This window comes from Aspergillus fischeri, genomic scaffold, assembly GCF_000149645.3.
Source record: "Aspergillus fischeri NRRL 181 1099437636252 genomic scaffold, whole genome shotgun sequence".
In the NCBI taxonomy this organism is placed as follows: domain Eukaryota; kingdom Fungi; phylum Ascomycota; class Eurotiomycetes; order Eurotiales; family Aspergillaceae; genus Aspergillus; species Aspergillus fischeri.
This window is the reverse complement of record NW_001509768.1, coordinates 1,795,144-1,820,445: the sequence shown is the minus strand read 5'-3', so window position 1 is coordinate 1,820,445 and position 25,302 is coordinate 1,795,144. Positions and strand designations below refer to the sequence as shown.

Below are 25,302 nucleotides of genomic sequence, written 5' to 3'. Positions count from 1 at the left end.
GCAAAGAGGGGTTCGAAGGATTTAAATCCCTCTCAACTGCACGTATTGCTGGCGATCGACGACCGCACGTGAGATTTAGATGCATCAGAGTTTTGGATTAAATCGCAAAAACAGCTCCCTATGCTTGAGAACAAAAGAAGTACCGAGGATGGTATGCACCATCTTGATGTGGTTATGTCATAGACACTTGTTGCAAGGGTTGGTGGGTCGAGTTATGACCACAAAGATCGCATAAGCAGTATAATTCTCAGCATTGAGTGAGTAGCATCGCCAAAGGGATCCTCGGCCTGCCGTCGGTAGTAAATCAACCAGTGCTGCGAGAAAATAAAATGGATACGGATATGTCCACGAGTCCACAGATCGGAGCGAATCCCATATTAGGCAAAAGGTACAGCGGGACCAGGAGATTAAAGAGTCTAGAAGACCGACCAAGACTGATGGTCTTTCACCGACCGACGGAGACGCCGTCAAGCCTATTTTTAATGAGGCCATATGATTGGCTCATTCGAACAGGTGCCTTGGCACTCCGTAGCAGCGTTATCTTCTATGATTTCTAAGCTTAGATTATGTAGCGAAAAATCTGCCCCAATGCCATCAACCGGTCTCGTGGCGCAATGGTAGCGCGTTAGTTTCCGGTACTAAAGGCTGTGCGTTCGAATCGCACCGGGATCGTTTCTTTTCTATTTCTTTTTTTGGTTACCATCTTTATTCTAGTTGGTGTCAATATCCATTGACCAGACACATATTTTGGCGGATGATTGTAGGCCATTCGCTTTTCCTATCTTAGGGTATACGCTACTCTGCGTCTGCCGCACATCTAATGCTTCCATCCTGAAATATGACAACCTGCTCCTCAGGTAGCACTAATATGGAATCTGCCGGTGGTACCACTCCATCAGAAACTCAACCTGCTCCCTCTTGGCAATGGGCACATTAGCGAACGCATTGCCAAGTTCCATAACCACCTGGGTGCCATTCGGGCTATTAGGACTCCAGTGCGGTAACACTCCCTTGCCCTTGTAAGAGCCGCCCTTGTTAGGATTCAATGTCTTTGCAAAGTTGGCCCAGTAGGCGGACATCTTCTCCTGGATCTCATAGTCCGCTTCGGTGAAAGGGTACTGATCGGCATTGGCGTATAGAGCGTTCAGGGCGTACATGATCTCCGACTGGTGGAAGGCGCCTTGGTTCTGGCCGGGCGGGGCGTGGGTCCAGTAGTAGGTGTAGAACGGGGCGGATGCGGCCTTGTACCACTCGGTGGCGTAGGCCCATGAACCGACAAGGGAGGCGTCGCGGGCCGCGGCGTTCCAGGATCGATCAGCGGTGCTTTGGTTGCCGTTGTCCGGGTACAGCTTGATGTAGCGGTTGTAGAGGTCGCCGTATTTGTGCGAGGTGTAGTTCTCGTATTTCTCCACGGTGTAGTCGGTGGAGGGGGATGCGCCAGACTCGTCCTTTGTGTTGCCTGTGATGACGGGAACATCGTTGGCGGGTCCGTTGAGGAGCGTCTCGATGTACTTGGAGGGGAGGACATAGTTGTCGAGGACAGGCTTGAAGATCAAGGGATAGCCAGCGGACAGGGCAGTGACCCAGGAGATCCAAGTGCTGTTGACACGGTCCTGCGAGCCGACCAGCAGCTCCTCCATGGACAATGTCCGCAATTCGGCGATGCTAGAGACATTATGGGCAGCAATGTAGTCGGCACCGTGGATAAGAGCCGTGGACATGTTGACATAAGAAGTCGCGAGGCCAGCCAGCAGTGGGTCATATGGGTATCGGATGCCAGACTGAGAGATGCCACCATGGAAATAGCCTTTGAACAGTGGGCTGTTCACAGCATGGTACACCTGGGAAGAGCCAAAGGACTGACCGGCCACTACCACCCGGTCAGGGTCACCACCGAAGTTGGCGATGTTCTTCTTCACCCATTTCAGCACCTCAAGTTGATCAAGAACACCATAGTTCCCGGATGTATTGTGACCAGTGACTGCCAGACCCTCTGCATTCAGATCCGGATGCGCCAGGTATCCGAACACATCATCTCTGCGGTTGAAGGTAATGAGGATGACATCCTTCAGGGCCATCCCGCCGCCATACCACCAGGATTGATCGCTGGTCTCATCCGAGCCCTGGTTCCAGACCATGACAGGCAGCTTAGCATCCGCGGAGCCGGCATTAGTCCATAGGTTCAGACTCAGGCAATCTTCGCTGATGTAACTGGACTCATCGGTGGGACAACGAGGGCCAAACTTGGTGGCCTTCAAAGTTTCATTCCACGGTTCGCGTGGCTGGGGGGGTTTCCAGCGGTTTTGATAACCGGTATCCGCGGCAAAGGGGATGCCTAAGAAAGCCGTCACATTGGACTCCGAGACGCCAAAGAATTTCTCAAGCGTAGACTCGTTGAAGTACTTGAAGCCTTGGACCGGGCCATAGTTGGTCTGAATGATTTGGTCCCAGAGCTGGGCTTGGGCGACTGTAGCGCCCAGGGTTATCAAGGCGAGGCCCTTGAACGCGAATGGGGGCATGGTATCCTTAGAAGAACACTTGTGGCTCAAGAGGAGGAGAGATGGTAAAGACAATTCAAGAGAGAAGTTCTGACGGGAAGTCCTCCAATATAAATACACCTGCTGTTAGCATAATATAGCACATCTGAAGACTCCGCTCCGAAGGCCCAATGAGCCACTCGGCCTAGATTGCATGATAAATGTGTGAAGAAAGGCATCTTCGCCCGAGCCTCCACATGTAATTGATCATGGAGAGAACTGCATGCATAGCGGCATCAGATAGATCACTGTCCCGGCTGGGGAGACGAAGCGATGTTCGACTACGTAATCTCCAGTCGTCATCTTGTCGATCAAAAGGTCTCTCAGCTAGGGAGTAATCATGAATCGTAATGTCATAGTACCACGAGGCATAGTACAGCATGCCATGCACCTACTCCGCAGAACACCAAGCTATGCAGACTTCATGTGTTTCAGGGACACCGACTGACGACAATATAGAGACCATTCAAGCCACGCGTTCCCGTCCAATGTGGCGGTAGGAGGGGCAACAATAGTTTACTCAAATGCGAGATTTCAATCATCCTCAGCAGTCGCTCGATATATCCGACTAGTAGTAGGTAACCCGGGGGTAGACTAAATCTCGGTGAATATCGCTCAATCGGGGAATCTCGTGCGACAAGCCCCGCTCCAGGTAATCTCGACCGAGTCTTCTGTCTATCAATCAGGCTTCAAAAATTCTCGATCTTGGTCAGCGAGTCAATTAGACGATGATTTTCGAAGCAAAGGTTGAGCACGGTTGGCATCTCGGCTAGCTGGAGTAGACCAAGGTCCTCAATGTGTGTTCGCCTCAGTGACTTCTGGTGGACAGCAGTATAAGCATAAAGAGCTGTCCCAGAAAGGGTCCTCATGGGGTGGATAACACTTTGGAAATTAGAGAGGTGAACTGTTTGCTTGTAGACGTGAAGGAGAAGACTGAGAGATCCTGGAGGAGATGGACTCAACGCTCTGGATGTCTTTGTATGAAATTGAACTATCCGACCGTTTACATAGAATCTGGTCTCGTGGCGCAATGGTAGCGCATTAGTTTCCGGTACTAAAGGTTGTGCGTTCGAGTCGCACCGGGATCGCATCCTTTTTTGTTTTTTCTCCCTCACCAAGTTTCTCTAACCATAACCATAAGGAACGTCTTTTTTACCTTATGAGCGAGCTTTTTATCACTAGGCTGTAGGAGTGCTCGATTGGACTCGATTTCCAGGCCGACGATGCTGAATTTCTGATTCCGACTCCCGAGCGTGTTCGTATTCGGCATCTTATCCGGTTGAGTCAGTTGCATCCAATAACTGAGGCAACTATATATTGACAGCTGCTAGGACTCACTGGATTAAAGGTTGCGATATACCAGTGGAGGTGATATGCGGACATGCGTACCTTGATCCTCTCGCAGCGACGACTGTCAACAATAGCGTCAAGGGTCAGAAGTCGATATAGAAGCCTGCAGAGCCTACAAAGCCTACATACACCTGCATACAACATGGCTCCGGCACAGTCTGAAAGCCAGCCCGTCCCGGACAGGACATCCTTCACAGCAAAAGACAGCGTGGAGTATATCTGGAAGCACCTCGGGCTCCCCGCCGAGTCGCTAGATGCTCTCGACCTAAAGGGCACCGGACCAAGTCTCCCCTCGTCCTTCAAGATAGCCGACCTCGCGCAAGCATCCATCGGGCTCTCCGCCCTCCTCGCGGCGCAGATATACGCCCTCCGGACTGCCTCCCCAGTCCCCGCTGTCACGGTACCCCGCCAGCACGCCGTCATCGAATTCAAATCCGAGAGACTATACACGCTCGCAGGCCAACCCGCGCAAAACCTCTGGGGCCCCCTCAGCGGCCTCCACAAAACCTCCGACGGCCACGTCCGCGTCCACGACGGCTTCCCCAACCACAGCAACGGCGCGAAAGCCCTACTGCGCTGCCCACCATCTGCCGACCGCCCGGCCGTCAGCGCCGCCATCGCCCCCTGGCGCTCCGTCGACCTCGAAACCGCCGCCTTCGACGCCGGCTGCGTCATCTCCGCCCTGAGATCCTACGCCCAGTGGGACGCCACCCCGCAAGCCCGCGCCGTCGCCGACCTCCCCATCCTCCTCCGCCGCATCGGCGACGCTCCCCCGGGTCTACCGCAGTCCATGCGCAGCGCACCCACAGACAAATGCCTCCGCGGACTGCGCGTGCTCGAACTCTCCCGCGTCATCGCCACCCCACTCTCGGGCAAGACCCTCGCCGCCCACGGCGCAGATGTCCTCTGGGTAACGTCTCCCAACCTGCCCGACCTACCCCCCATCGACCGGGAATTCGGCCGCGGGAAACGCACCATCCAGATCGATCTCGACTCAGCAGAAGGGGAAGCAGAGCTGTGGCGACTCCTTGACGACGCGCACGTCTTCGTACAGGGTTTCCGGCCGGGTGCTCTCGCAGCAAGAGGATTCTCCCCCGAAACGGTGGCGGCGCGGGCCGCGGCGCAGGGCAGGGGTATCGTCTGCGCGAATCTCTCGGCGTACGGTCCAACGGGTCCATGGCGTGCGCGCCGCGGCTTCGACTCGCTGGTACAGACGTGTTCCGGGATGAACGTGTCCGAGGCGGAGCACTACGGCGCTGGGGAGGCGGGGCGCGCGGCGCCGTGCCAGGTGCTGGATCATGCGGCGGGGTATTTCCTTGCGGCGGGGGTTGAGGCGGCGGTGTATCGGCAGGCTACTGAAGGGGGATCGTGGGTTGTGGATGTGTCGTTGGCGGGGGTGATGAAGTATCTGCGTTCGCTGGGGCAGCATGAGGGGAGAACGGGGTTCGACGAGGGGCGGGATTATATGTGTCTGGCGGATGTGCCAGAAGGATACCTGGAGACGAGGCAGACGGGGTTTGGGGAGATGACGTTTGTGAGGCATTCGGCTGCGGTGGAGGGGGTCGAGGTGGGGTGGGATGTTATGCCTAAGTCTCTGGGGTCGGATGAGAAGAGGTGGTTGTAATCTTGTACCAGTGGCTATCATGACTCTGCTCTACGACGCTATCCATGATGTTCATGGGCTTGGTTCAGTGGTCTATGACAGATCTGCACGATGGCAGACAGTCAATCATGCTATACTTGAGTTGAGCGAAATAACAATTCAAAGATGCACATTGGTATATACGAATACAAAGCTGGGACAAAGCCGAGACGATCAAATGACAAGAAAAGTTAGCGGTCTGACACGAGATATGGACATGAGGAGATCAGGAAACGAGTAGGTGAAAGACATCTACTACCAAACGACGCCCAACCCCGAGCTCTGCGACACCACCGCGCGGTTTGACCAGCAAAGCAGCACGGGATAAACGCAGGTCTCTGAAACGCCAGCGGCAAAAAGAGCATTAAGGTGGGGACATGGGACATCCCTTGCTTAGGGAACCGAAGACGAGACAGTTGCAACGCAGGGCTAGTTGACCGGCTGGTATCCCTTGTGTTTCCACTCGCTCTGCTTCCAATCGTTCTGGAAAGTGCTCATTTCGGTGCGTTCATTGGCCCACTTGGCATCCTCGAGCGCGTGCTCGAGACGGCCCTTCTTGCGCTGTGCGATGAAGAAGAAGATGAACCCGGCGAGCAAGGCGGCGCCAACGCATCCGGCCCCGATGTATACACCGGCCTTGGCTCCTGTCGGGAGTTCGGCCCACTTCTCGGACAAGGATTTTGGTGGGTTTTGGATGGCATTGGCGACGGTGGAGTTGCCCCTGTATATCTGTTGTTAGCATGTATTTGTCAACAACAGCGGCAAACTTACGTGATGACATCGATGCTCTGCCAGGATCCAGAGTGATCGGTGTAGTTATACTCCTTGCCGGTGTGGAAATCATGCACCCGGACGCTCTGGAGGACCATGGTAAAAGGAGCTTTTGAGTAGTCCACCAGACCACCAGCCCATTCGATCGTGCCCTTCGCATTCCCTTCGATACCAGCAGGCCAGATGCCATAACGAAGGTTGCAAGGAGTCTGCGGGTAATACTGGCCGGCCCCCTGGGAATCTTCGTATGTCAAGGTCCGGACGAGATTGCCGTCAATCCACCACTCCAGCTTCTCTTTGGTCCAGTAAGTGGTGTAGTTGTGGAATTCCGTGTCGGCATTGGGGACATAGTGGTAGCCGCCGCGGTTGAAGGTCTCATTGTTGCCCTTGCCGAAATAGTTGGACTGGACCTCGCTGGTGTTGTAACCCACCCATTCCCAGTCAATCTCATCCAGGTCGTTCGACTGCAGCACAATACTGCTGATAATACCGGCGCCCTTGGCCATCTTGACGTGGGACTCGACAATACCGAAGAAGATGTAAAAGTTTGACTGCAACGTGGGCGACTGGTTCTCTCCTGTGATGGTAAATTGGGTTCCTTCGTCGGTGTGCGACAGGGCTCCATTGGTGATGTTCCAGATGGTATCGTCGAGAGTCTTGTTGAAAGTGAATGTAGTGTTCATACCCAGGGCTTGATCGGGCGGACAGGTCGTCTTCAGAGGGTTGCACGAGGTCCATGTCTGAGCGGTCACCGAACAGATGCTGGCCACAAAGAGGGCAACGAGGTAAAGGAACGACATGATGGGTCCTTAGAAAGGATCCCTCTCTAGATCGGTCGGTGATGATCAAAGTATGTAGATCCTATGTAAAGTGAAAGGCAGCCAAACAGGCCCGAACGTATATGCTTCAGCAGAAGCTCGACGAGACTTGGGGGGATTTATGTGGAAGTCCGAGGACAGTAAAGAGCGACAGAATCCGGATGAAGGAATGGACGTGCGATCGAGTCGCACGAGGAGTCTTCAGCCCACCCGCAAGTAGAAGAACACTATACGGGGTAGAGCAGAAAGGAAGAGAACGACAGGATCCGGAGGGGGAATCTGAGACGAACAGAGGAGAGAAAGACCGGAGACGGGCATGACCAGAAGACTAGTCGGTTAGTATATTAGAAACGGACGGGACTAATTTTATTAGCATTCAGCCACTTTCCTCCTGCCGCAGAGTCCGGCAACTTGGCGAGTCTCATCTGCACTAGTTATCATTTCTGCAGGACTCAGACTCAGACTGCAGACTGCAGCCAGCAGTGTAGCTATCTTGTGTGGTACTATGAAAAATACTTTTGTTCCTTAAGCTGGTTTCAGGGGTAAAACCTGACCCCAATTGACCAACAGCTGCTCTTGGACAGTGGGGCCGAATGAAGATCTAGTCCGTTTTGAGGTAAGTTACCCTGCACCGCTAGCCTAGTTCGGTAAGTAGCTTTGTTCGTTGTCCGCAAATTGTTCCTGGGCCTTGCCGAATGCGGCATGGTCTAATACGCTTTGGGTTTTCTCTCCTCTCCGGCGTAATGATTGGCTGATATTACTACTGCTGGAGATGGAGCAGGCTAAACCCTGCCAAGTAGGTAAAAGTGGTGTTTGTTATTTGCCTAGGTAAGGACCTAACTGTATGGTGTTTGTGATGTACGATTAGGGAGCAACACTTGAACTGGTAACTGCCCAGAATATTAATGATGATGCCTAGAGATCTCTGTCTAGGGTAAATTGATTGATCTCATAGTCTGTGGACTGTCCCATTTCTGGTGAATGCGAGTTGAGTCTGTGCTTGGCTCCACGCTCGAGTCATGTTCCTAGAATCCTACCTAAATTAGATAGTTTTTATATGTAAATCGTGTAATGTGACGATGGTGGCTATCACAAATTCAAGGGATATATTTAGAAGGGATCCATTCTGTCAATAGTTCAGGAGATGTTCAGCATAGATCTCATGTTCCGTATGCAATAGGGGTTCTCTTCTTAATAGCCACGGTCCACTTAATGCCTGGAATTGAATGCCGTCAAGAACCATGGGCCAATATATATCAAACAAATGACCTTAATATATATTGCATTTTACACAGTATGACAGAGAGTTCACCATAGACACTTGTACTACAACACATCAGTTCATTAAAATCAATCCCAACTCCAATCCCAGTAATCCATATCATATCCTATCCATCTTCTCATCATCTCATGACAAGATCATCCCTCATTATCATTACACATACAATCATACCAGATCGCCGCAAACAGATGCCGAAACACCTGCTATACTCCTAATTCAGATACACCTTGGCCGGCCGCCGAATGTCCTCCCGATATCTCCGCGAACGGCTCGGCTTATCGACATATTCCACATAAGACGGACTGCTCCGGCTTCGACGATGCGTCGAGCGCACCTCCGTCCCTCCTCCCCCGCTGTATCCATAATCGGGTTCCCCACCGCCCCAAGCGCCAGGCAATGAGCAGACCCGGAAGAGCCAGATAAGCAGCAGGGTGCCGACGATGGAGCCGATGACAATTCCTGCAATGCCACCGCCTGAGATGCTGTCGGGGCAATTGCAGCTGTCGGATGAGGAGGTGGATTGCCGGGCTTGGAGGATGTTGGACACGACAGGTGCCTATGTGAGGTGTCAGCGAGGCTGCATCCATGGTTCCGTAACTCGGGCCGTTGCGGAGTGATCCAGAGATGACGAGGCAAACCACTTACCATGTTAGGAATTTCGATATCTGATATCAAATATCAAATATGGAGGCGAGAATGATCCACTCGATGACTTTCCTCTATAAGCGTCGGGATGGCGCCGTATAGTCTAGATGCCGAGGCCGAGGATCTTGAAGCGAGTGAGCTGAGATTGGCTCTCAACTCAAAGAAACGAGAGACAGACACCTCAAGGAGAGGAAGAGTCGAACGACCACTGAATGAACTGAATATAAGATGGGATGGGATGGATGATACCCCATCGTTCAAATATCTGACTGTCCCGCGCTGACGTCAATCGCACGTCTTCCTGGACAAGCGGGAAAAAGAAGCGATCTCCATCTTCCATGTACCTTTTAGCCCGCACCGGATCTTGAAACTGGGAAATCCCCCGGCTACGGCTACCAATGAGCGTGAGCATTGGTCGATTTGGCTTGGAATTGGCGTGGAAGACTGGCTCTTTGTCTTACCGTCTCTCACATGGAGAGGGGCTCTCGGCTCTCCTGTCGATTCTGCTATCACTCGCAGTCGGAGAAGAGTATCGTCAAATGGTCTGTTCTGCATTGCATTAAACTACTGCCAGAGCATTAGGTCTTAATCGCGTACCTGCTTTGATCTTTGATTTCCTCTCTCCAATGCCGAGACGCGAATCTCGATGCATGTGATGACTCTACTCCCCTCGAAGGATCGGACACTAAAACCATTCACCGCGCCAGTGACGCAATCCATCACACAATACGATCGAGCGACAGACTCAACAGGCTGGCTTTCCTTTCATTATCTAATCAAGCAGAACCCCTCTGCTGCGGTGTAATTCCCTCTTACTATTACAGGTATACGATTATGATTGGACAATTGTGACCACATCTAGAAGCGAACATACGAAGCCCTGTGAGAAAAGGCTTCGCTGATACTGACCTCCCCACCTCTATGATGACAGCCGAGCGGATGCCGCGACGGGAGCAGATTTCATTCTCAAAGCAGCTGTTATTATAACTTCCTATGAGTGGTAGTCTAATGACAGGTAAGGAGTGTGGACCCTTCTGGCTCTATGAAAGGTCAGGCGAGGTCATGTGAGCCAGCCCTAAGGAGACAAATCTCATACACGCAATCGCACGGCAGCTTACAACTGCACATGTCCTGGCGACGGTGGCACGCTACCCGTCTCCCAGTTCTTCATCTCAGAACCTAATTCAAACTCAATAGTCCCGCCCTGGACCATGAGATCGTCATGCTCGAACCAGTTCTTTGTCCACTCTTTCCCATTGATCTTGACGCTTTGCACATAATAGCCCTGGTCTAATCCCGTCGCTTTAATCCTCAGTGTCTGGTTCCCGTTGACCGTCATGTTCAGATCAGGGAACCAGGGCGATGAGATCAGGTAGACCGGTTGGGTGACCACGGGGTAGATGCCAAGCATCTGCCACACGAGCCAGGAGTTCATGGCGCCTGCATCGCTGTTTCCTGGCACTCCGTAGGGAGCATCCTTGAAGCTGCATTTCAATATGGTCAGCTGCTGTCGAGTAGATCGAACAATGCGATTCGCTTACTATTGCAGTCCCAGGCTACGGGACATTTGAACGCTCTTCGCTTGTTTGTTGATATAGTTGTAGAGATACGGCGTTGCGAAATCGGGCTCGTTCCTGCCTCATGTCAGCTGTTTGCCCGGTTGATCAATGGTAGCATATACCCAATATTCATCAGACTTGTTATGCCCGCGCCGTTTGCACCAAGATTCTGAACTGACAGGTTGGGTTTGAACTACGCAACATCAGCACAATCCCCAAGCAATCTACTCAACCCGTGCCTACCATAGTGTCTAGCCAGGCTTCAAAAGTCTCTGGACCGCCCATAAAGTCGATCAAAGTCTCCATGTCGTGCAAAATGACGAAAGAGTACTCTGTAGCCATAGTCAGTATAAAACTCAGGACGGGATACTAGGTAGACTTACCCCATGGTACGCCTTCATAGCTATACGATTGCCACTCGCACTCGTAACAATACATTGGGTCATATCCGCTATTGTTGAACGTACCGTTCGAAAACTTCGGGGCTAGAAACCCAGTGAAGTTCAAGCTCTCCACTTCCGGATTCCAGAGCTTCTGCCATCCCGCTGACCTATTCAGATACTTTTCGCGATCACCGGGCATCTCCCCGCTGGCTACCTGGCTCAAGGCAAAGTCATTGAGACTGTACTCGACAGTCCGCGAGATGCAGCGTGTGTTTCGATCCTGAGAGACATAGCCCAGTTCAAGCCAATCTCCCAAAGCCCCTCGGCCCTCCTTGGTGCTCGCAGATAGATCCTTAGGATCAAAGGTATTGTACGGGATGACTTCAGCGTCCGACTTCATCGCTGCGTACCCGTCTGTCCAGTTAATTGCGCCACGCAATCCCTTGACGTACGCATCGGCAAGGACATTGTCGGCATTAGAACCGCCTTGTACCAGTCCGTTATAGTTGCCCGAGCGCCCGTCAGGTAGGAAGCCTTGATGTCTGTACCTATGGTCAACTCAGAAATACAGTCTCTTCGGGTGGCCTTACCTCCATATGTCAATGAGACCACGGATCATGGATTCGTAATAGGTAGGCTGGAAGATATGATAGAAGCTCACCGTGCAGCGGAAGATGTCCCCTAAAACAAGTCAGTACATAATCGTCAGAGAGCGGAGCTTCCATGGGTACTAACACATAGTATAAAAGTCATCCCATAACGGCTCCTCCGACTGCCAGAGCGGATTCTCCCCAGTCCGGTTAGAGGGCATCAGATGCATGAAATACAGCGAGCTGTAGAGCAGCCGCACGTGGGTCATGTTTGCAGTCCTGTCAAGGGGCACCTGGATCTTGCCGAGGACCTCCTTATTCCATTGCTCAACGGCGTCTTTGACGGTGTCGTTGAGTCTCCACGAGGGAATCTCGGACCTGATATACGACCGAGCCCTGTCGGATGATATCAACGAGATACCAATCCGTGAGGTGATCCCTGGTTTTGCCTTCTCATCCCAGCTGAAAAGAGCGCCAACACGCTCATTCATAGGCCCCGATGCTGCCTTATCCGATATGTTACCGTATATTGGCTCTCCTATATCACCAACGAAAGTCTGGTATCGCGGTATGGGCTCTGTATTTGTTCCAGTGAAGGTCCGAGCCATTGTAGGCTTTTCGGAAAATTCTCCATAAAAGAAGACCGTGAAGGGAGCTCCATTGTTCCATCCGCCCATGTACGTCCCATATCCGCTGTAAGCCCTACCGTGGTCTTCGACTTTGATCTCTCCGCCAACATAGTACTGGCCATTCGTGGCTCCAGGCTTAGCGGGCAGATAGTGAGAGACATCCACAAGCACATGCTTCTCGCCCTGAGGAAACGAGTAGTGAACAATACCGGAGTGACTGGAAGCAGAAAGCTCTACCTGAACATCGTTCTGCAGCTGGGTCTTGTAATAGCCTACACTGGCCGTATCTTGACCGACCCTGGGCTGACTGTACGTGAGATTGTCCAGGATATTGACATGAGGCGCCACACTTGTCAAAGGCATCTGCGAAATGAGCCCATATTTCGGAGAACCTCCTGTCCCGCTTTCATGCATCATGGCTGGGCATGTCAGAAAAGAATGACCACCGGACTTCGAGCAAATCACATACTGATCGCGGTCACATTGCCATCAGGCGTCCACCCGCCGTTCAGCACCGCAATGCTCCAGTTTGCGGCCGTCGTGTCTATTCCCATTTTGACCATGCCAAAGGGCCGCGCACCCCCAACAAAGATGTCGCCTCCTCCGTAGCCTTTGCCCGGAAAAGGGCCTTCTGACCCCATTAGAGCATTTACATACTGGGTGTAATCGACAGACGACGACGCAGAAGCCGTCGCTGCCAAAGCCAAAAGCCAGTGAAACGGTTGACTGAGAAGAAGTCGCATGATTTGAGACAGATTTTCCAATTGTAATGTGTCGTATACCTAAACTAGGACAATTCCCTTGCCAATGACACAAGATCCAACCTAGCAACGTTCATAAAGTCAAAGGAGAGAGCCTCCATATATAGCCCTGGGCACCGCATATCCTTCGGCCAAAGAGGAACGTGAAGCGGACGCATATCATTCTGAACTAGAGAGCATGACCGAGAATAACGCCGCATCAATTGGGGAACCAAGCATCGGTCTTTCATCATCAACCTGCGGGGTAAGACATGATCAACCAAACCATATCCCAAACTCGACAACATGAGGCTTAAGTTGGTTGTTCTCCCGAATATACTCCGGGAAACGGGGTAGTGAGGACCGGTCGGAGAAACTATACGTTTCTGGGTGGTTCTTCCGGTCGACCGCCGCACAGCAGAACAGACATCCCAAAAAACCCACCAAAAAAAGAACATCCCGCTATAGGTAGCCATCACGATAAACCCGCCTTCATTGCCGCCGTCTGTGCCAGCTGAACCTCCTCATCTCCTCCTTCTCCATACCTGCACACGACGATTTAACAAAATGGGTGTCGCTTTTGACAAGTGTGATACGCGGCCGGCGCATATCGACGCCATCCTCAACGGCCTGGACAGATACAACCCCGAGACCACCACAGTATTCCAAGACTATGTTGTCCAGCAATGCGAAGAGCGCACATTCGACTGCTACGCCAACCTGGCTCTGCTGAAGCTGTGAGTCTATCTCTTGTTGTTGCCAAACACCGCGCTTGTCCTGGATTCCTCATCGCGGGGGTGTTCAGATCGCATGGGACGAATGATGAACTACCTTGTTTTTCTTCATAATCACGTTTCCTATTACCTGACATCCCCCTGGGATGAATGTCGAGAAAAAGCAATATATTCTGAAAGCAAAAAACTGTCCCATTCAGCTAGCTTTATCGCCTGACTTAGTCATATACTTCCGTTACTGACAAGATGTCATAACAGCTACCAATTCAACCCTCACCTCCTCCAGCCCGAAACCGTCACCAACATCCTCACCAAGGCCCTCACCGTCTTCCCCTCGCCCGCCTTCTCCCTCTGCCTTGCCCTCCTTCCCGCCCACACCCAGCCCTTCCCCACCGCCGACACCGACGCCTCCCAGTCCTCCGACTTCGTCGAATCCATCCAGAAGCTCGCCCGCCTGTCCACCCTCCTCGAGTCCGCCCAGTACGCCCAGTTCTGGTCGACTCTGAACTCCGATGACCTGTACGCGGACCTGGTCGCCGACGTCGCCGGCTTCGAGGAGCTCGTGCGCATCCGTATCGCCATCGAGGTGGGCAAGGCCTTCCGGGAGATCAACGCCGAGGTGTTGGAGCAGTGGCTTGACCTGCGCAGCCGCGAGGCGCTCGAGAAGTTCGTCACCGAGGTCTGCAGCTGGGAGGTGGACAAGGCTGGTCCCAACGGGACTGTTGTCAAGGTGCCCACGAACAAGGAGAACGAGGCACGCAGCGAGGTCAAGAGCGAGCGCGTGGGTGTGGAGATGTTCGGCCGTGTGATCAGACGGGGTTTCGAGCAGGCCGCATGAAGTGGGTTTTCATGGGTTTAAAATGGGGATTTTTCCTTAATTCTTTTTCTTGCTCCTTTTTCTCATCCTATTCTAGAGATCTGGTTGTTGCATGGATCTCTTCTACTTGCGCTAAGACAACCCAATGATGATGAAGGTAGAACCAGCATGGGAGGTTCCGGAATGTCTTGGAACCCGGCGCATTTGGCGTTCTGAGATTCGGTCTCTGTGTGTAAAAAAGAAACGAAGTATCTTGATTCATAGATCCATAACCAGCTGGAAATAGCCTTTTCTAAACAGAAAGGAAAAAATTCTATATATAATTGATCTAGGCCTTGACCAGAAGACTTTTACCCGACATCTCCTCCGGCTGTTCGATGCCCATGGCGGCGAGGACGGTGGGTGCAACGTCTCCGAGGACACCCTCCTCCTTTTTGAGGCTCCAGCCCTCGGGGGCGTTGGCAAGGACGAAGGGAACCTTGTTGGTTGTGTGGGAGGTCTTGGGAGTGCCCTTCTCGTTGAGCATCTCCTCCGCGTTACTGGGAAGCAGATATGTTAGCCTGGAAGATAAAGTCAAAGACGGAAACAACCACAACCTACCCGTGATCGGCGGTGATGAACAGAACGTATCCGTGCTTCTTGCAAGCCTCGTAGATTTCACCAATGGCCTTGTCGGTGGCGGCAACACCCTTGATGGCGGCCTCGTACACACCGGTGTGACCGACCATGTCGGGAGGAGCGAAGTTGTTCATGATGAACTCGAACTTTCCCTCGGCGATGCGCTCGGCCATCTTCTTGCCGACGGCTTCGGCGCTCATCTCGGGCTCATGGTCGTAGGTAGGAACCTTGGGTGAGGGGATCATATCGCGCACCTCGCCAGGGAACTGCTTCTCGATACCTCCGTTGAAGAAGAAAGTGACGTGCGCGTACTTTTCGGTCTCGGCGACGTGGCACTGCTGGATGTCCTTCTTGCTGAGCCACTCGGCCAGCACATTGCCCATGTGCTGAGGGGGGAAGGCAACGGGGAAGGTGTAGTCGGTCTTGTACTGGGTCATGGTGGTGATGTGGATGTTCTTGGGGTAAGGGAAGTCGGGCTTGGGAGAGCGGTCATAGTCGCCCAGCAGCTGGGTGATCTCACGGACACGGTCCGAACGGTAGTTGAAGAAGAAGAGGGTATCATTGTCTGCAAGACACGGTCAGTTTTCGAACGAGCTGTTCTCCGATTTCCATAGAAACATACCCTGCACGCGCCTTTCCTTGCCGCCAACAATGATGGGCTTGAGGAACTCATCGTTCTCACCCTTCTCATAGCGCTCCTTGATAGTCTTGACGGGATCAGAGCTCTCTTCGCCCTCACCGCAGACAATACCCTTCATGGCAACTTCGACTCTGTCCCAACGCTTGTCGCGGTCCATAGCGTAGTAGCGGCCAACTACCGTGGCGATCTCACCGATGCCAATCTCCTTGGTGTGATCGAGCAAGTCCTGCATGTACTTGGTAGCGCTCTTGGGGTCGGTATCACGGCCGTCACCGAAGAAGTGAATGAAGATCTGAGGGATCTCCATCTCCTTGGCGACCTTCAACAGACCGACCAGGTGAGTGATGTTGGAGTGAACACCGCCATCGGAGACCAGACCCAGCAGGTGCAAACGACCATTGCCCTCCTTGGCGCGAGTAAAGGACTTGACAATGTTGTCGACCTTCTTCAATTCACCCTTCTTGAGGGTCTGATCGATGCGAACGCTGTCCTGCCAGACGACACGGCCAGCACCAATGTTCAGATGGCCAACCTCACTGTTGCCCATCAAACCCTCTGGCAGACCGACGGCCAGCGACGAGGCATCCAGCTCGGTATATCCTTGAGCCGTCTTCGAGTTCTCTTCGGCAAAGCCGGACATGTAGGGTGTCTCCGCGGCAGCGATCGCATCTCCGTCCTTGGGAGAGTCGGGGCCTGGGATACCCCAGCCGTCGATGACGACTATTCAACATTAGCGACCGACTTGATGTAGCACACTATCGTGGAGAGCTTACTCAGAACGACTTTTTGGTCAACCTTGGTCATTGTGAACCTAGTCTGAGAGTTAGTTAATTGACTGAATTTAACGACCAATTTTGATGGGGTGGAAATGAGTGAGGATAATTCGATATAACTCACAGAAAGGAAGAGATTATTTGACGTTAGGAGAATTGACTGGATGGAAGAAAGAGAAAGAGAGAGAGAGAGAGAGAGAAAAGAATTGGCTGGCCGGTGAAAAACAATTGCTGTCGCTATCAGGATGATAATTACTACTATGGAGGGGGAGGGGCTTCTTCCCGGTGACGCTTTTGGACTTTTCCTTCTCTTTCTCCGACGTCACGCTTCTCCCTTAGTTGACCTTCTTTCCCCGTGCGTTCTCGTCCGCCTTGGACTCGTTCCGACTCTTCCCTATAAACTCCATTAATAATATTACCCATTGGACACAGGGATTATCATATTGATAATCGAAACGTTTCCAAGCTGTATACCAGATTCCTTAGTCTGGATTTTGCGCAATGGCGTCCAGGTCACCGACCGCGGCCACTCCGCTGCGGAAACTGTCATCTGCGCCCGAGACCCCTATGGTAGGGGAGTCCACGAACACAGCACCACAACCAGTTCCTTTCCCTCCGCCGCAGACATTCGACATAATTCCTCCGTTGCATGGTCTTCTTCTGCGTCTTCTTTCGGCACAAACAGCTGGCGAAGGCGGTCCAAGAACTGCTGGTGAAGCAGGCGGAGAAGCGCCATCAGGGTCGTCGGGTCCGGGCCAAGGTGTTCAGCAACAGACTTCGGCAACGGGGAGTGGACTTGCGCCATTGACTGCGAAGGATTTGCCGACAGAGGCAAGCTCGATCAAGATTCGCATACAAAAGGCACGCGCGGTTGTTGAAAGCCTTCCTGACATCGGTCGCTCCGTCGCTGAGCAGGAGAATGAGATTGAAGAGCTCGAGAATCGTATCGCCAGGTTAAACGCGGTCCTTTCAGATTTTGGGAAAAGGGCAGACACAGGAGCTTGATGGCTGATCCAACAGCATGAAGAGGAAGCGGGACTTGCAATAAACTTGTCGCCTTGCAAGGAGCAATTCCCATTGGGCTTGAGCTGCCGCGGGCAGACTTCGAAGTACAATTGGCTGCTGGTCTCATTATGCCACCTCGACAGATAGTACATGAAGTCTTGACTTTGGCCAGAAAAGAAGTCCACTGAGACAATATACAAGCTCTCCATAGTGCCGTGCCATCAGCTGTTGGGTCAACCTTGGCTCAGAGCTGCTGCTACAGACATGTTTTTTTGGCCCTTTCGCTCCCTCTCAATGGTTGGCTCTGAGGGTATCGCCTCACTTCACGAGGAAAAATATTAGTATACCAACAAGACAAAAGATCTTGCATTGGTCCTTGACAATTGATCGGTTTAGAACTACGGATTTGGCCTCCTCGTGGGGCCCAATACAAACTCGGCCACCACGGTCCCCGTTTCGCACCCTGCAGGCAAAACAGCGGGTGCTAGCCGCAGATACCTGTCTGATCGTCACTGGCTTGGCACAGCATGGATAGCTATCATATCACCCAGACTCTCGTTGGTGACACTGCTGACTAGGTAGCTGATACTCCTAAGGACAGACCGTGCCTGGAGTCCTTGAGTCGTCGGCAAATGCTGATGGTTGGTTGAAGTGTCGCGACCTAGATGCCGACAGGCAATGCTCGCAATGACTCTGTCTACTTGGAGCACTGAATGGATCCTGCTGCATATATTGGGCGGCCGTCAATTGATGGTGTCTCTTGGATCAGGACCACTCATTACCTCGCAAACTTCGGAGAGTCTTGAGTGTCCTCAATGTGCTCGACACAGAATCTTACGGATCAGATCGCCAGGGAACCACGGTTGGAATTTCAAAACTTTGTCTGAGTGGCGGGACTCTCTAAGTTCTTGGAAGTAATGGTCGGGCTACTACGTAGTATGAGGCAATTGATATTAATTTATTTGATTCAAGATTATTTTTCCAAATCCGTAGAGGCCAACTTTTTTTTAGATAGGGACCCTGCGTTGAATCTGCAAGGACAGTTTCGACAAGTGGCAAGCGTCCAGTTCATTGACATATTGAAATTATCTAAGCCTTGGGTGCCGTTTCTCGTTGACTCTGGAATGCGAGAGTAGAGAAATACTAATCTAATCACAATTAGTAAAAATTAGAGCAAGTTTGATGACTCCCAATCTAAAGAATAAATTTTCTCCGGTTTGCTAAGAAAGCGCCGGTGAGGACCCCGGTTTCGGGCCCCGAACGTTGACAGCAGCACCAGAACTCCACTCATTGGCTTCCTGAGGCACCCATCCCGCCCACCGACTCCTCCCCCACCATCACCAGATTTTCCTGTGCTCTTTTCTTCGCCTTCGTTCGCCCAACCTTTTTTCCTCCTCTCTCCCCTTTTCTCATCATCCCTATCATCTCACTTTACCCTCTTGTCCATCAGTTTCTTTCATTTGGACAATACCATCACTCATAATGGCCACCTACGCTTTGTCGCAGGCTCACCGCGAGGTGAATCATCCCACTTAAGATTTGTCTTACGAGCTCACAATACTGACTCATTCGTTGTAGCAAATGGAGAGGTCTCTGGTCGACTCCGACCCTGAGATTGCTCAGATCATGGTATGTTCTACTGCATTTGTCCCTCCTTCAAATTGAGGTTGAGGATGGATAATACTGGGCTGTTTCGACTAATCCAGGCTTCCCCCAACAGGAAAAAGAGATCCAGCGTCAGCGCGAGTCCATCCTCCTGATTGCCTCTGAGAACGTCACTTCCCGTGCCGTTTTCGATGCTCTCGGCTCTCCCATGAGCAACAAGTACTCCGAGGGTTACCCCGGTGCTCGTTACTACGGTGGTAACCAGCACATTGATGCCATTGAGCTCACCTGCCAGGCTCGTGCCCTGAAGGCTTTCAACCTCGACCCCGAGAAGTGGGGTGTCAATGTTCAGTGCCTCAGTGGTAGCCCTGCCAACCTGCAGGTCTACCAGGCTCTCATGCGCCCCCATGAGCGTCTCATGGGTCTGGATCTTCCCCACGGAGGTCACCTGAGTCACGGTTACCAGACTCCTTCCAGAAAGTAGGTCTCCATCATTACCTTCTGTCGTCGAACAGTGTGTTAACTTGCCCAGGATTTCCGCTGTTTCTACCTACTTTGAGACCTTCCCCTACCGTGTCAACACTGAGACCGGCATCATTGACTACGATACCCTCGAGGCCAACGCTGAGCTCTACCGTCCCAAGTGCTTGGTTGCTGGTACTTCTGCCTACTGCCGTCTCATTGACTACGCCCGTATGCGCAAGATTGCCGACAAGGTTGGCGCCTACCTGATCGTCGACATGGCCCACATCTCCGGTCTAATTGCCGCCGGTGTCATTCCTTCTCCCTTCGAGTACGCCGATGTCGTTACCACCACCACCCACAAGTCTCTCCGTGGTCCCCGTGGTGCCATGATCTTCTTCCGCAAGGGCGTGCGTAGCACTGACCCCAAGACCGGCAAGGACATCATGTATGATCTTGAGGGTCCCATCAACTTCTCCGTCTTCCCTGGTCACCAGGGTGGTCCCCACAACCACACCATCACTGCGTTGGCTGTTGCCCTCAAGCAGGCCGCCACCCCTGAGTTCCGTCAGTACCAGGAGCAGGTTATCAAGAACGCCAAGGCTCTTGAGGTTGAGTTCAAGGCTCTCGGCCACAAGCTCGTCTCTGACGGTACTGACAGCCACATGGTCCTGCTGGACCTCCGCCCCAAGGGTCTTGACGGTGCTCGTGTCGAGGCTGTCCTCGAGCAGATCAACATTGCCTGCAACAAGAACTCCATTCCTGGCGACAAGTCTGCCCTGACCCCCTGCGGTATCCGCATTGGTACTCCCGCTATGACCAGCCGTGGTATGAGCGAGGAGGACTTCAAGCGCGTCGCTCGCTACATCGACCAGGTCATCAACCTTTGCAAGAGCATCCAGGCTGACCTGCCCAAGGAGGCCAACAAGCTCAAGGACTTCAAGGCCAAGGTTGCCTCCGACTCTGTTCCCGAGATCCTCGCTCTCCGCAAGGAGGTCGCCGAGTGGGCCAGCACCTACCCCCTGCCTGTTTAAACATCAGAGCAGAACAAATAATCTCACATGATACCAAAATATGCTTTTCTGGTTTTCTTCAGGCTTTTGACGAGTTCAACATCATTACGTATAAAATTGGGTCGCCGGGAGTACGTTACAGGGGTTTTTACAGGTCTGCTTTTTCAACCTTACGCGGGTCATGGGATACGGTATACATGAGCATGAACAAATATTCAACATTTCTTCAACAGGACGAAAGGTTCACTGTCTGGCCACAAATTGGGCTTAGCTACCATCAATCATCTTGACTAAGGTAGTCTATGAATGGACTAAAAAGATTAATGATTTCAAGATATTCCCTTTCACAACCATGTAACTGTAGTTCCAACTGTCCTCATCTTATCCACCTCAAGTGCTGCCGAGCTTCTCCCAGCTTCTCATCTTCAGCGTCCGTTTTCCAGCACGGGGTGAGTGACTTAGAATCTACATGATCATGTTTCAGTAATATTCTTAGTGGAAGGACGTTGTTTTGCAACATGGACCTCATTTCTACGATCGTGGGCACACATTTATATACTTTCTATAGCTGCAGTGACACACAAACTAAAGTGATACAGATTTGGATTTCTCAGAGCTCAGTCTTCTCCTGGCGCGTCGTTTCCTGACCATCGCTGCCCTTTTGATCCTCCCATGACTGCGAGATCAACGAAGCAACATTCTTACCCATCAGGGCACTGGTTTCCATGGTCGAGATGAAGCTCTCAATGCCGCCGGTGTACCAGAGATTCGGCGCAATCATTGTGTCCTCGAAGGTAACCCGCGGGTAGAGGAACGGGTACGGGTTCCAGATCTTCTCATAGTGCCAGCTCACATCATCCTTTGGAAGGTCGCCGATTGACGAATTGGCGGAGTATTCTTTGTGCTCGAGGCCGAGGATAGCGCCCACGAACGACGCGGTGAGACGCTCAGGCGAGAACACTTTGTATACGTACTGTTTCTCGTGGGTACCGTCGCTACGCGGAGCTTGCACAGTGCGGAGGGTACTGATGCTCCAGAAGCCGGCTGGGCCGACGCCTGCCTTGCTGGATCCCAGGTCCACCCCGCGGGGAAGAGTCGTGAGAACGGTCTCGGGAGCGCGACTGTCGGACGGGAGATTGAAGAATCGTGGAGAAAGCAGATGTGGTGAGGAGAAGAGGGTCACATGGAGCTTGACGTAGGGGATTTCATCGGGGACGTGCTCAAGGGGTGGCTCGATAGCGATGCCTGAATATTGTAATGGACCGGCGATAACCACCTCGTCGAACACGGAGCTTTCTTCGACTTCGGTAGTCTTGAACCCGACGGTCAGTGTGCCATCGGCATTCCGTTGAATGGACGTCACACTGTGATTGACTTTGACATCGGCCTCTGAGGACCTCAGCATGCCATCGAAAATCTGCCAATTGCCGCCCTCGATAGAAACCGCTCCGTCCGTAGCCATGCAAACCATCGTCTCGAGACCGTGGATCAGAGGTAGATTCTGCCCGTAGTTGACTCGCGTGCTCGCTTGAATCACGTCTCGCGAAAACTCCGCGGATATGCCGCCGCTCTGAAGAAGAACTTCTCCTGGGACTGACGTTGTATTTAGCAAGTCAACTGCGGCCGCAGCCGAAGTAAGGGATCTGAATGGGAAATAAGGCGAGTCATAAAGTCGGAGAAACTTATTGACTGTGCTTCTCATTAAGTTCTGAGTGCGAATGGGTGACAATCCATAGCGCCATAACAGTTTAGCAATATTCCACCAGCTATAGGTGTCCTGTAGCACCAGCACGAATTGCTCGCCGTCCCAGACGCCAATCGTATCGTCAGACTCTCTGGGGCGAGCGTGGTCTGCGCTTCGGACAGTAAGTCCGAATTCCTTGGAGGCGTTCACTAGGTTATAGTTGACCGATACGAAGATGGAGGCGCCCAGCTCTACTGGGTACTTCGGATCATCCAGCGCGTTGACGGTTGTCGAACGGCCGCCGATATATGAATTCCGTTCATAGACCGTGATGTCAACTGGCATTTGAAGAGAATCTGCAAACTTGCGCAAAGAGTACGCAGTGGATGACCCTGCAGCCCCGGTGCCTGAATCGATGTTAGTCTTCTATTGGTAATATTTGGGTTTCGAGTTGCTCACCGATTATTGCAACCCGTTTTGGGCTGTTGTGAGGTGTGCCTAGCGGTTGTTGTTCCGCACTGATGAGCGAGGCAAAAAGGGTTATTGCAAATGAAATAGTACACAAGCGTATGAATGCATGTTGGATCGACTGCGATGAGGAATCCATAAGTGCATTAGATGTCTGCCAATGGTATAGTTGATGCTCGGGGGCACTAGGATCAACCAAACTACTAGTACGTCACTGATGGAGTTCCGGCCGAGACAACCTCGATTCACTGTCTCATTCGGAACCACAGGATTCCATCAATAGACAATAGTATGATATATACAAAATTGAGTCTCCTTGTTTAAACAGATGAATATGTCAGACGTTCCACAGGAAGTGCTGTCGTTGGGGATGATGGGAGGCCTCAAGACAGCACAGAGGCCATATCGCTCTAGTCCACATTCGGACTAGTTTAATACCAGGCTCGTATCGCTTATCGCGCTCGATCTTTTTATCTTTTTTTCGGAGGTAAAGAACTTTTGGAGGGGTTGACAGCGCTACACTTCACTTGTTGTTTATATGCAATTTCTGGAAATATAACTCAGACTGATTGTTTAATTTGTTGCTTAATTAGAACTCGCGACAATGGATCCGTACGACAGCGATTCGTCGGGTTTCGATGATGAGGGGGATTTCACTGAGACCGGAGTGCTTCTAGGATATCCTTCCGAAGAAGTCATAGATGATACTATCAGTCACCTTGGAGGCTGGCCGGTATGTGGAGCGACTCGTCTATCAAAGGATGTATCCATACTGATCTTCATGGCTAGACATGGCTTGACGATTCTACCCCGCCCCCAGGTGATTTCGCCAATTGCAAAGTTTGCAATAGTCCGATGCTTCTCCTCCTTGAATTACACGGTGACCTTCCCGATCATTTTCCGGATGATGAGAGACGGCTGTATATCTTTGGATGTCCCAGAAAGGCATGCAATAAGAAGCCAGGCAGCATCAGAGCGTTGCGCGCAGTGAGGAAGCTCAAGGTGGAGCACGCGCCACGGAAAACAGAAGAGAAGCCGAAGGAGGACAAACAACAGAAGGTCGAGGCTCCAAAGCAGGATCTGGGAGCGAGTCTATTCGGGACTACCTCTCTCACTGGCAGTGTCTCCGCGAACCCGAATCCCTTCTCATCGAACACATCTTCAGCGCTTGCCAGCAACCCATTTGCGGCTCCTACTGCAGCACCGACGCCAGCTAAGGAGACCTCAACTACAACACCATCAACTAGCACTCTTTCCGAGACCTTCGCCGACAAGGTCAGAGTCTCCTCCCCGCCCCCAGAAACCATGCCACCCGAAGCCGCTGGACCCCCTGCCCCTTGGCCTGAGAAGTCCGCCTTCCCCGCTCCGTATCCGCAGTTTTACCTGGACGCCGAATATGAGACACTTTCTCGACCACCTACGCCAACAATTCCTGCGAATGTCACGATAGATAACGCCGAAGAGGAGGAAACAGGCAAAGGGTCTTCTTCAGATCTCAAGGATGCCTTTGAGTCTGAGTTGGACAAGGCCTTTATCCGATTCTCAACACGCTTAGCACACAACCCAGAGCAAGTTCTACGCTATGAGTTCCGTGGATCTCCGCTCCTATATTCATACACGGACGCGGTGGGCAAGCGGCTCCACGACACCAAGCATGGCAGCTCTGGTTCCCGGGTGACGACTGTCGCAAGTGGCGCCAACCGGTTTCCACGCTGCGAGTACTGCGGTAGTGAACGTGTCTTTGAGCTACAACTCGTACCGCACACTATTACCGTCTTAGAAGAGGGCCGTGAGGGAGTCGGCTTAGGGCCCAAGGATGATGCTGGCATGGAATGGGGCACCATCATTCTTGGTGTCTGCAGTAAAGACTGTGGGCCTAAACAGGTCGGAGTAGTCGGATGGCGTGAGGAATGGGCTGGCGTACAATGGGAGGAGTTGACGAAATAGATTCACAAGCGATGATTTCATAGCCACGGGTAGTTTTGGAGAGCCCTTGAAAAGCGAATATATCCCAATGGCGTCTTAATGATCTGCTGTTACAGACGACTCAGTGTCCAGGAGCGATGCGTTGCGCTATATACGTGCGGGTCGTTCTGACTGTTACGAGATATTACTCTGCAGGTCCTTATCTTGACTCTATAGACAAATTTAATGCATAGTCGTCCAGCATCGGCTAACGTTCGATGCGACTTTAGACTGCAGCTCAACACAAAGGGGGTATATAGAAATTCCGCCGTCAGAACCCTCGAGTCAGGCTTCACACATATCAGTTAGTGACGAATACGTAGAGATATCGGCAAAACAACCCTCCTCTGGCCCGACCCGGTAGTTGACCAGATTCGCTTAATCTGGACTATCCTCTTATGATGGCCAAAGGAGCGCAAAGCATGGGTTGTATCCCACAGACGAGGTGGAGCTGTGCGACAAGGCATTCCCAAGACTAGTGTGGTCTGGCATCCTTGAGATTAGGACCAGATCTCCCAGGGAGCCGGATTGAACCAGGATCTAAAACTTCTCAAGCAGAAGCGGCAGCTTGC

At 52.2% G+C, this 25,302-nt stretch overlaps 11 protein-coding genes and 2 non-coding genes across 13 annotated transcripts, besides 1 other annotated feature; 7 read left to right on the top strand and 6 right to left on the bottom strand.

Moving 5' to 3' along the window:
- The first annotated feature begins 600 nt into the window (after positions 1 to 600).
- NFIA_067920 lies at positions 601 to 672 on the top strand. The gene has a single exon. It is a non-coding gene; the product is annotated as a tRNA-Arg (tRNA).
- Positions 673 to 863: 191 nt separating this feature from the next.
- On the bottom strand, positions 864 to 2,519 carry NFIA_067910 (carboxylesterase/lipase family protein; the record flags this gene model as incomplete). Its single annotated transcript, XM_001263519.1, has 1 exon — positions 864 to 2,519. The coding sequence occupies one exon, from the start codon at positions 2,517 to 2,519 to the stop codon at positions 864 to 866; it is 1,656 nt and encodes a 551-aa protein (XP_001263520.1).
- A 1,034-nt stretch (positions 2,520 to 3,553) lies between these two features.
- On the top strand, positions 3,554 to 3,625 carry NFIA_067900. Its single transcript has one exon. It is a non-coding gene; the product is annotated as a tRNA-Arg (tRNA).
- A 404-nt stretch (positions 3,626 to 4,029) lies between these two features.
- On the top strand, positions 4,030 to 5,511 carry NFIA_067890 (CAIB/BAIF family enzyme; the record flags this gene model as incomplete). Its single annotated transcript, XM_001263518.1, has 1 exon — positions 4,030 to 5,511. The coding sequence occupies one exon, from the start codon at positions 4,030 to 4,032 to the stop codon at positions 5,509 to 5,511; it is 1,482 nt and encodes a 493-aa protein (XP_001263519.1).
- A 447-nt stretch (positions 5,512 to 5,958) lies between these two features.
- On the bottom strand, positions 5,959 to 7,100 carry NFIA_067880 (glycoside hydrolase family 16 protein; the record flags this gene model as incomplete). The annotated part of the gene is made up of 2 exons (XM_001263517.1): positions 5,959 to 6,250; positions 6,301 to 7,100. The coding sequence occupies 2 exons, from the start codon at positions 7,098 to 7,100 to the stop codon at positions 5,959 to 5,961; spliced, it is 1,092 nt and encodes a 363-aa protein (XP_001263518.1).
- A 1,511-nt stretch (positions 7,101 to 8,611) lies between these two features.
- Positions 8,612 to 9,048, bottom strand: NFIA_067870 (uncharacterized protein; the record flags this gene model as incomplete). Its single annotated transcript, XM_001263516.1, has 2 exons — positions 8,612 to 8,956; positions 9,046 to 9,048. 2 exons carry the CDS (start codon positions 9,046 to 9,048, stop codon positions 8,612 to 8,614), a joined length of 348 nt encoding a protein of 115 aa, XP_001263517.1.
- Positions 9,049 to 10,159: 1,111 nt separating this feature from the next.
- Positions 10,160 to 12,949, bottom strand: NFIA_067860 (uncharacterized protein; the record flags this gene model as incomplete). The annotated part of the gene is made up of 7 exons (XM_001263515.1): positions 10,160 to 10,529; positions 10,587 to 10,683; positions 10,838 to 10,936; positions 10,988 to 11,529; positions 11,578 to 11,668; positions 11,723 to 12,625; positions 12,676 to 12,949. The coding sequence occupies 7 exons, from the start codon at positions 12,947 to 12,949 to the stop codon at positions 10,160 to 10,162; spliced, it is 2,376 nt and encodes a 791-aa protein (XP_001263516.1).
- A 564-nt stretch (positions 12,950 to 13,513) lies between these two features.
- NFIA_067850 (CSN8/PSMD8/EIF3K family protein) lies at positions 13,514 to 14,518 on the top strand (the record flags this gene model as incomplete). The annotated part of the gene is made up of 2 exons (XM_001263514.1): positions 13,514 to 13,683; positions 13,939 to 14,518. The coding sequence occupies 2 exons, from the start codon at positions 13,514 to 13,516 to the stop codon at positions 14,516 to 14,518; spliced, it is 750 nt and encodes a 249-aa protein (XP_001263515.1).
- A 307-nt stretch (positions 14,519 to 14,825) lies between these two features.
- On the bottom strand, positions 14,826 to 16,559 carry NFIA_067840 (2,3-bisphosphoglycerate-independent phosphoglycerate mutase; the record flags this gene model as incomplete). Its single annotated transcript, XM_001263513.1, has 4 exons — positions 14,826 to 15,036; positions 15,098 to 15,680; positions 15,738 to 16,475; positions 16,529 to 16,559. The coding sequence occupies 4 exons, from the start codon at positions 16,557 to 16,559 to the stop codon at positions 14,826 to 14,828; spliced, it is 1,563 nt and encodes a 520-aa protein (XP_001263514.1).
- A 138-nt stretch (positions 16,560 to 16,697) lies between these two features.
- Positions 16,698 to 16,728: a microsatellite.
- A 301-nt stretch (positions 16,729 to 17,029) lies between these two features.
- On the top strand, positions 17,030 to 17,533 carry NFIA_067830 (RNA polymerase II mediator complex middle subunit MED9; the record flags this gene model as incomplete). Its single annotated transcript, XM_001263512.1, has 1 exon — positions 17,030 to 17,533. The coding sequence occupies one exon, from the start codon at positions 17,030 to 17,032 to the stop codon at positions 17,531 to 17,533; it is 504 nt and encodes a 167-aa protein (XP_001263513.1).
- A 1,482-nt stretch (positions 17,534 to 19,015) lies between these two features.
- Positions 19,016 to 20,634, top strand: NFIA_067820 (glycine hydroxymethyltransferase SHM2; the record flags this gene model as incomplete). Its single annotated transcript, XM_001263511.1, has 4 exons — positions 19,016 to 19,051; positions 19,112 to 19,162; positions 19,254 to 19,618; positions 19,671 to 20,634. 4 exons carry the CDS (start codon positions 19,016 to 19,018, stop codon positions 20,632 to 20,634), a joined length of 1,416 nt encoding a protein of 471 aa, XP_001263512.1.
- Positions 20,635 to 21,223: 589 nt separating this feature from the next.
- Positions 21,224 to 22,642, bottom strand: NFIA_067810 (putative prenylcysteine lyase; the record flags this gene model as incomplete). The annotated part of the gene is made up of 1 exon (XM_001263510.1): positions 21,224 to 22,642. One exon carries the CDS (start codon positions 22,640 to 22,642, stop codon positions 21,224 to 21,226), a length of 1,419 nt encoding a protein of 472 aa, XP_001263511.1.
- Positions 22,643 to 23,369: 727 nt separating this feature from the next.
- On the top strand, positions 23,370 to 24,712 carry NFIA_067800 (small subunit rRNA maturation protein TSR4; the record flags this gene model as incomplete). Its single annotated transcript, XM_001263509.1, has 2 exons — positions 23,370 to 23,498; positions 23,555 to 24,712. 2 exons carry the CDS (start codon positions 23,370 to 23,372, stop codon positions 24,710 to 24,712), a joined length of 1,287 nt encoding a protein of 428 aa, XP_001263510.1.
- Between the last annotated feature and the right edge of the window lie 590 nt (positions 24,713 to 25,302).